General features: G+C 35.1%; 1 protein-coding gene across 1 annotated transcript; it reads left to right on the top strand.

Moving 5' to 3' along the window:
- Nucleotides 1-200: 200 nt before the first annotated feature.
- LOC135769159 (beta-1,4 N-acetylgalactosaminyltransferase 1-like) lies at nucleotides 201-8,488 on the top strand. Its single transcript, XM_073814114.1, has 10 exons — nucleotides 201-334; nucleotides 4,711-4,845; nucleotides 5,094-5,200; nucleotides 5,421-5,458; nucleotides 5,692-5,872; nucleotides 6,041-6,127; nucleotides 6,777-6,958; nucleotides 7,393-7,536; nucleotides 7,622-7,850; nucleotides 8,307-8,488. The coding sequence occupies exons 1-10, from the start codon at nucleotides 201-203 to the stop codon at nucleotides 8,486-8,488; spliced, it is 1,419 nt and encodes a 472-aa protein (XP_073670215.1).
- The last annotated feature ends 1,539 nt before the right edge of the window (nucleotides 8,489-10,027 follow it).

The following is a 10,027-nucleotide window of genomic DNA, read 5'->3' as shown; positions in this document are numbered from 1 at the left end:
AGTATAATAAATATAGGCTTTGTAGATGCTTGTAAAGTCCATGCCTGGCTGTTCAGTCAGTTATAGCAAGTTACAATCATATAACTGAGCTGGATGAAGCATTGAACTTAAATTTCTACTAATTTGGTGTTATGTTAAAGCTTCTTTAGTAAATTGTTATGTAGTGATGAATGTAACTTTTTTTCAGGTTATCTTTTGTAATGAACTGCTGCCACTACCGCTGTCTGCTTCAGTTATTCCTAAGTATGCTTGCTTTTGCCGCATTGGGTATTTACATTATACAAAATGAAATGGTAAATGTTTCGGATATCTCAAAAAGACTGTTGGCCTTCAGGTATGACACTACAACTCTTTACATTGTCTCTTAAATAACCTATTTTATTGGATGTTTGTTTTCAGTCTTGTTTAATACACAAAGTAAACCAAAGCACTTAACTCAAATGCATGTGTACATTTAAAAATACATCTCATGTTCTCTTACTCTTTGCATTTACATTTTGTTCTAGCTTGTGTACTTATCTTTGTGATTTATCCTTTTAATGACTTTGGACAGACGTATTTATTAAAAGAATAGATAAATAAATAAAGTTTGATTAATTACCTTTTTTCCACAGGAAAATTAGTTTTAAGAAAAGAGTTTTCTCTGACACAAGGTGAGTTGACTGCACTGTAAAAAAATCCAATTTCAAAATGTTCTCCCAACAAAGATTATTAAGTAACTTGTTAAAGGGGGTCAATTTGTTATTTTGTGTTTACTGAATGAAATTAGCATAATCATCCTGCTAACAAATATTATTTTGTTGAATGGACTTAGATATGTAAGTGATTGTCCAAATCGTTTACCCAACTTGCCAAACTGAGTAGTGGAGAGTGGTGGCGAAAGTACCATTTTTCAGAATTTTTTTTTTAAAGATAATGTTTTAGACGTAGATATATTTTAGCTGTGGTAAGTAACTAGCAAGTGTGGTTTATCAATACCAGGTGGAATTTTGAAAGAATTTAAAACGACTTCAGTATAATTTCACTTTGAACATAAGTTAAGGGCTTGTTATAGTCGTGCGTAGGTCCTACGGTGTAGCAGCGACGGCGTAGGTTCCGCGTCGGTTTTCATTTATATGCGGGAACGTGCAAAAATTATTTGCAGCTTTTCCATGATGTTCACGTCACATATTGGCAACAGGGGACATGGCTGCACTTGTGTGAAGTAAATGCAACTTTCTGCTAAGATATATGTGATTTTTGGTACAAAAAATGCAGGGATTTTGAAATCATGCAAGCCCCGCATATTTTGCGCATGGAAATCTGCAATTTATGCTTCGTAAGTGTGGCGTATTTGAGAAAATGCGGCCCCTGCATAATTATGCGGACTTTGGCTGATTATGCTTTGAATCATATGATCACATAATCACATTTTTCTGGAGGGACTGATTAGTACAAAAAAGTTTTTGTGTTACACTTGTTTGTATTAAATAAACAGTGACTTCGTTAATATGTAACTGCAAACATATTTTGTAATTTATCTTCGTAAAAAATAATGAAATTAAATTTTTTAGTTTTTTGTTTTATCAAATGTTTCAAAAGCAACCAACAGTACAAACTTGAATTGTTGAGAATAAAATTTTTTTTACAACATTTTGAACACTATAAAAATTAAATTACATCAAATTAGAATAATATCAATTTTCAACATATAGCAGCAGGACAAAAGTAACAAGTTTTACTTTCATCCCGACAGGATCTCCTCACATTTAAACTCGATATAGTTTTATTTTGAAAAACTCTGAGAAGGCAAACTTCAGGATGTGTTACAGCACTAAATAACCTGTAGATTGATCCATACTTTAACACATGAAACGAGAAACACAACGCCTTAAAAAGAAAAAGGAAAAAAATGAACGTTTTTGGAATTTACCTATCACGATTAATAACACCTTTCTGGATCTACATGTGGAAAACGGTGAGGAAATAACCTAATATTTGTCAGCTCTGTCAAGGGTTGTGTGCTAAAAATTGCTGTCATAGTTTAGGATGCAAATGTTATCAGGGCTCGGAGAAAATCGCTTTGTTACTTTAGTCCCACCTTACTTTCGCCCCGGTTCTCCCCTAATCTGAACAAAGAATAAAAAAATAGTCCGAGTGTTTCCCAGCATGCACTGAGACATCTTCACTTCTTTGGTTAATATTTATTTAAAAAGCTGACTGTTTTAATGTTTGTAAATGTTATATGTTGTATTTAGAGTTATTTAAAAGTTATGATGTTTGTTCATTGTTACCATGATTGAGAACTGTGTGTTCAGTGTAGAGGACGAGACAGTGGGTTAGCGCTCATCATTGTTGCCTCACAGCAAAAATGTCTCTGATTCAAGCATGGGCTAATCAGACAAAGACTTTGTTCAGGAGACCTTTCTGTGTACACTCACACTGTCCAAAACATGCAGATTGCCTAAATTGGATATACAACATTTTTGGATATACACTGTAAAAAATCTAATTAATGAAATGTTGGACGGGCAAAAATAGTTTAAAAAAGTTAAAGCAATTTTTTTGTTTGAGCTAGTTGAGAAGACATATTATTTTAAGTCTAGATAAATCTGTGTTTAAAACATTAAATGAATGGTTATTTTAAAATCCAGTCAACATTCAGAATGGCTAATGTTGACTGAACTAATTAAGACAAATCAGGTAAATATGTGGACTTATGACAGCTTTGTGACAACAAAATGCTCCTAATATTACTGCTATTTGGTCACAAAATGTAATTGTAAGAGTTGTTCAGGCGTGAATGTATGTGCTTAAAGTTTAAATATGCGGTCGGTTAATAAAGATAGCGTCTATTTAAAAATGTGCTCGAACACTTTCGGACGGAGCTCCATATGAGCTCAATATGAGCTCCAAAAAAAATCACCGGCGCTTAAGTGCTCACACCCCGCCCAGCGCAGCCTCGCCTCGGCAAGCGCATCAGAAATTGACTGCTGGCTCTGATATCTCTGTGGCGTTTAAACGTGATTTAATTCATTTTAATTTCTCATACTTAACAATCAAAGGGTTATGTTTTAAATCATATTTTAGGATTGCACTTAATTGATATGGCTGTTGAGTGATGTTTCATATCTTTTACATTTGTTATAACCGGACTGCATGCGAATTTGAACTTCAGAGCTGAAGGAGCGGATGGAGAAATAGTCCCAATATCATAACAATCATTAAATAAAACTTCTAAATATACCCGTGTGTGTACCAGTGTGCGCGCGCGTGTGTGTATACAGTATGTGCGTGAGTTTTTAATTTTAAAATGTCTTAACTCGGAAGGATCTGGATCACAGGTCATTTCATCTGAGATCAATCCGCACCTAACAGCCTGAATCACTTACTGATTCACATGACACAAGTCATCAGCCGTTTCCTCAAGTTCACGTCAGGTAAGTGTTTGTAAATAAATGTTAATTTTAGACTATATTAATTGGCAAAGACGCAAATACTCGACGTTTTTGCAAAGATATAAGTTATATAAAGGTGTGTTATGTTATGTGTCCGATTTAAGATTACCGGGCAGGGTTTATTACTCCGTCTTAATTATAATTGGGACATTTTTACAAACAAACCTTATAAAATACAATACTGGCGTGCATTTTGAGACAAAACAATAGCACTCATATGTTAAGAGATGTCAGTATTTTAGTCAGTGATAAGCCCTGTCCGAGAAAACCGCCCATTAGTGTTTAATTCAATTACGTGTGATGTCTGAGGGAAATTTGGCAATTTTAGTGTATAAAGTCTTTCACCGTCAAGCTTTATTATATTAAACATCTATGTATGTGTGTGTGTATTTATATTCCTCTGTTTATCAAACCAGAGCGGTGATGATGTGGAGAGAGGCAGACCAGAGATACATGGCGAAAGAAGTTCTCCTTAATGGCCCTTCAGATGTTCTGACTGACTTTGGAGTGCTTTTGGACTGTTTTATGCTCTCTATTTAGAGAAGATTTAATTCTGTATGTTCAGTCTGTATGATAAGTGAATAAAGCTTTTGTTTTTATGTGTCTGAAGTTAATTATTTGTTAACAACACCAGCATAAATTATTTGATTAATAATTTTAAAAAGTTTATTTAAAATTCCCAAATAATAAATATTAATTGAAGTTACACATAAAACATTGAGTAAATACTTAAAATTTAATTGACAGAGTCTTTGCTGTAAGTTTTTAAAGATTCAACTGATTAAAACATTTTAGTTGAATGAGCTATAAAGCTAGTTGAGCAAACATACTTTTTTATATTTGAGTCAAAATTGGGCCAACTAAAAAACATCAATCCAGGTAACAGTTTGGAGTCAGAAATTGAGTGAACGTAAAATTTCTGTGGAACTAGTTACTAAAAAATAATTCATTGAGCCAACAATTTATTTTTTACAGTGTATGCTGGAATGGTGTTTATCCAGTTGTAATCTTATTTGAGAGGCACTAATTTTGTATACTCAGAACTTTGCTTGTTGCCTAATCAGGTTAAGTTGGGTCAACTTGTTGGTTGACATTACTCAGTACAACAAAGCTGTGCAGCAAGTTGCCTTGAAAATTTAAGCTGAGTCAACTTTTACATTTTTACAGTGTGGTTGTTTATTAATAGTCTCTGTATACTGAGTTTGATTTCCTTTCAGTTCATTTGGTCTCATATTAGGACTTATTTGCTGTTGCGTGTGACTTGTGTCTACAGCATTGGTCTATTTTCCAGTAAAAATCAGTCCTGTTCCTGTGAAGGATATACTTTAGCTTTTCAAAATGTGCCCGAAAATGAACTGGAAGACCTTCGGAGACGTCGGTTTGAGGAGTACAGACAATATCGAGTCAGGTAAAAAAGATTCTTAACAAAGTTCATGACTTCAGATTTATTCATTCTTCATTACATCTTGCAAAAGGGTTTAATAGAATCGTAACACTTATTTGTTGTTGTAAGATTCAGATCTTTAGGTATCATGTGATTAAGGAAAACACTGTATTGTAATATGAATAGCTGTTAGTGTTGTAGAAATCTTTGCTTTTGAAACCAAATATCTCCTTGAATGTATCTGTTATTTTAACAAACTGTGTTTATAACAGGAGGCAGGCAGATATGGAGCCACTTGTTCTTGCCGCGTCTAACTCTCCTCTCCAATATCCCATCCATGGTTTCATATTGGCCCCTCTTCAAAAAAGTATAATACCAGGTAAAATTTGTTCTTTATGTAAGTCAAGTTCATCTGATCTTTTAATTGTTATCTGGTCTATGAAACCCAGCATTTTTGTGATTTAATGTTTGCTATTAAATCATCCTTGATAATGTGAAGAAAATATAACTTTGACTCAGTAAGATCAGTCAAAGATTGAAATTAAAGTAAATCAATCAAATTAAACAAGTTTACAATGTGAAACTGCCCATTCTTATAGGTTTGGCTTTGCATGCACAAGAAAGAGAACGCTATGAGGTTTGTTTTGAAGTATTTTGGCTCTCGTAACATAAGGTGAAGGGTCTTTTGCATTCCCATTGCAGGTAGACACAGGGACAAGTAGATCTGTTCTTACCCTTACCTCCATCACTATTGCTCTGTACCTTGCTTTTACATTGGTGTGCTTCAACTCCAGTTTTGCTATCATCCTTTGAGTTACATCATACAGTTCTGAATCTGCTTATTTTCATTAAACATTTTTGTATCTGCAGGTATCTTTAAGTGTGATGAATGGGGTGCTCTCAGTGGAGGATGTCATGAATGGAGCACATGTGGATGGACAGGGTCAGAGTGATTTGACTATCTCATCTACAAGCCTCACAAAACTCAATCATCTGCTGAGCAATGTGTCCTACACCAGCACCGTCTACCGTGTCAAGGCTAAAGATATGGGTAATAGTGAGATTGGTGTTTCAGAAAGTATTAAATGCTATGCTTTTGTGTCAAAGAGAATGTTTTGTTTTTTCCAGTTTTGTTTTTCTTTATAGGGTTTTTGCATTCAATTCACCTTTAAGTGTTTATTTAATATAAACCACTTTCATTTTCTTCTTACCTTCTCAGTTCATTTTTCATTTGAGGACCATAAGGCCATGTTTCCCATAAAAATTGCAAGACCTTCAGTGCCAGTTCTGTATGACCCAGGAACCGGTAAGACACAAAACTCATTTAAATGTATGCCTTTGGCAGATACTTTACTTTAAAATAAATTGCAATGAATTTAAGCTTGAACTAAAATTCAAATGAAATACTAAAAAAAGACTTTTTGTGTTTGGTCTGTGAATGATATTATTGCATGCTGCTCTGAAATACTTGATTCTGATTGGTCAATATCTGCATTCAGCAGCTTTACAAGAAAAATGATTAAATATATAGTATATAATATATTGTTTTATTGCAAATCTTATGGTGCTCATAAATAAATTATAATCTATTAAAATTGTATAGTTTTTTGAGTACTGAACGTTTAGTTAATTAATATGATAAATAACAGGCATCATATTAAACTAGACACACATTTTCAAAAGAAAGAAAAAAATAAATAAGTGCAGGAGTTTTACATTACATAAGGAATTTGCTATAATACCATAAACATATGTGTCAAAAGCATAGAAAAATTATAGCAACAACATTAAGTGCACCTCCTCACCACACACCTACAAAACTGAAACGGTGACGTCTTCAAGATTGTAGCCGGACCATAGATTGAAATCATGATGTAATGAGGAACTGCAGTAAACTGTAAATTAATGTAAATTGAAGTCTTTAAATTCGCTGATCAATGACTTGTCTTTCTCAGATATTAATTCACAGGTAACTATAACAACCAAGACCTTTCTGAGGTATCGGGAGTTGAATGTTCTTATCAACAGTATCAGAAAGTTTTATCCAGAAATCAAGATCATTATTGCAGACGACAGCATTACTACAGAAAAGGTGCTCGGTGAAAATATAGAGCACTATATAATGCCACCTGGACAGGTAAATGTTTCCTCACAAAGGAATTAAGTGTTTATTAAAACTGTAAAAGGTACAGTTCAGCCAAAAAATTAAATTCTGTCATTTATTCACCCTCAAGTTTAACTTTTACAGTAAATGACTTTGTTCTGCTAAACACAAATGAAGTTATTTTGAAGAAATTTTATAATTACTGTAAGCTTATCTGGGGCACCATTGACTTCTAGAGTGGGAGAAAATAATACTATAGAAGTGAATGGTGCCCCAGATCTGTTTGGTTACTAAAATTATATTATAAATGTCTTCATTTGGTTTGTAACAACTTGAGGGTGAGTAAATGATGACACAATTTTCTTTTTTTTTGTGACCAACCCTTTAAAATCAAAATATATTGTGTCTTTACAACCATTAAAAGTTTCAGTGTTGCTGTTTACTGATTATTAACTTTGTTTTGTCAGGGCTGGTTTGCTGGCAGGAATCTGGCTTTATCACAGGTCGACACTAAATACTTTCTGTGGGTTGATGACGATTATGTATTCAGTAATAGCACACAAATTGAAAAATTTGTGGAAATCATGGAGAAAGTTCCAGAACTGGATGTGGTAAAAATATAAAAACAATACAGCACATTATCAATTATTTCAGATGTTGTAATGGGACCTCATTCAATCTTCTTTGTATCCCCAGGTTGGTGGTTCAGTGGGAAGCAATCAGTTTTATTTCGGCCTTAAGTATGAAGAAGGTAATGAAGAGGAGGGGGGCTGTCTGAGACGTATGCTTAATCGGAAGCACCAATCAGTTCCAGGGTTTAAAAGCTGCTACTTTGTGGATGGGGTGGTCAACTATTTCCTAGCACGGACAGAGGCCGTACGACGGGTCGGCTTTGATCCGTTTCTAAAAAGAGTTGGTCACACTGGTAGGTACATCTCATGGTTTCAGGTTGACATGCGTTACGCTATATCAGTTCATCAATTCCAGTAAAAGATTCCATTGAATATTATTCAAGCACAGCTTTTAAAGCCTAGAAATTGATACTGTTAAATATTTAGCATTTTTTTAAAATGGCATGCACCCTGTTTCCCTTCATGTTTTCCACTAATACGTAGTGTACAAACCGGATTCTATGCAAATAGGTGATACAAATAATTACACATTGCAGACTTGTCTAAGAAAAACTTCTCCAGATTTAGAATTAGTTTTTAAAGTAATTTATGTTTTCAGACTCACATTAGATGACCTGGCTGCATATAGAGATAGAACATTAATAATCTATGAATAATGGCCCACATCTAACTACAGATTATAGATGCAATTGTCCACAGGTGTTCCCATATACAGCCCATCTAACTGTTTCTTACCTTTCTCCTCTTAGAGTTCTTTATCGATGGCCTCGGAAAATTATTATTAGCTTCCTGCAAAGGACTGTCAGTCGGACATCAGCCCAAAAAAAGTCAAGCCAAATACCGACACTTTAGGTTTCCTGGAAAACGTGATGGAAGAAAGAAAGTGGCTCATCAATACTTTAAGAACCATTTGAAATGCATAAGGTTGTAAGGACTGACCGGTCGTCTCCAATAGTCTGGATCGTTAACTTACTTCACGCTGTGAATTTAGATTGAGTTTAGCACCTGGCCCCAACATAATGCTTCGATCAGAAGATCTGCTCTTCTTCATAGTCCTCTCTGTCTGCCTTTCTGGTGACAATCTAATTAAAATGCAATTTTTACAAATGCAAACTTCAAACAAAAGTGCAGACTATGTGTCTATGAAGACAGAGAAGAGACCATTCTCTAGTTTCAAGATCACAGCTAAAGATCACAATATTCACGGTTTAAATTGTATATATTATATATCCTTGTATTGCATGTTTGTATCTGTAATGTACCACTTTGTTTATATTAGCACATTTATGAGATTACTATTTGATTTGTGTTTTAAACCATACCTTGTTTACACTCTTAATAATCCCCTTTTCCTTTCCTGATCAATGATGTGCATCATCTCAATATAACTGATATCAAACTTGTTCAATAATAATCCAAATTATTATTGTAGCAAAATCTTTAGCATATTCCATCTATGCAAATCAGTCTGGTGAAACAAAGACTATGGCCCTGTCCCAAATCGCTCTGGACTTGTGGTCCTTCTCAGATTCCACACTTTGATGACATCATGCAGTGCAGACTTAAGGGGCCCTTGATGCGAGTCCACGTGGGTGACCGGAGTCGTATTTTGGGACACACTCGAGCGTCCTGCCGGAAACAGGTAGAGAAGTTGCCTGTCAGTGTGAACTCCTCCCTTCTGTCGCCTGATTGGTCTGATTGCTCTTTCGCAAGGACTTCTGGGTTGGTGAAGTGCGTGAAGCCTGCTGCAGTGTGGGCTTCGCAGAAGACGGCATCAAGGGGGCAAAGGAGGTGCTGATGAGCACACTTCAAAGCATAAAAATGACAGATGGGACACCCTACGGACTCGTAGACTAAGCAAGCGCGCGCAATTTAAGGCCACGAAACCGAAAGTCCACATGAAGTGCGCCATTTGGGACAGGATGTTAAGTCTGACGTCATGCGTTCAGTGGCGGCTGGTGCTAAAAAAAATTGGGGGGGGGGAGTTTGGGGCGCATACAAACTTGAAATTAAACTTTATTGTGGTAATGCAGGTCTAGCCATTTATCAGGTGATAAATATCATTACTGCTTAGCTAAAATGCTGAAAATGTTACTGTTGAACTCATGAAATAAATTTACCATGAATGTGTAAATCTGAGTATAATGTGGGTTTATCATCAGTAATGCACTAATCATGGTGATCATTCACACACACTCACAAACACACCAGAGTTTGCGTTATACTATTTCAATTTGAAAACCCCGACAGTTAATTATCCGTCATTTCATGTTGTAATGATAAGAATTGTTTTCGTTCACCTGTTCATTTCTAATCATGAATTTACAAGACGAGCATTCAAGTTCAAATGCATTTATTTATTTGTGAAAAGAACATATGATGAACAGAGACTGTGGATCACTAACATGTTCAACATCACATGAAGCAGATTAATGAGTTATTTTTTTTCTCGCAGTGACAGACAGCTGAG

This window comes from Paramisgurnus dabryanus, chromosome 3, assembly GCF_030506205.2.
Source record: "Paramisgurnus dabryanus chromosome 3, PD_genome_1.1, whole genome shotgun sequence".
NCBI classification, from domain to species: Eukaryota; Metazoa; Chordata; class Actinopteri; order Cypriniformes; family Cobitidae; genus Paramisgurnus; species Paramisgurnus dabryanus.
This window is presented reverse-complemented; position numbering and strand designations above follow the sequence as displayed.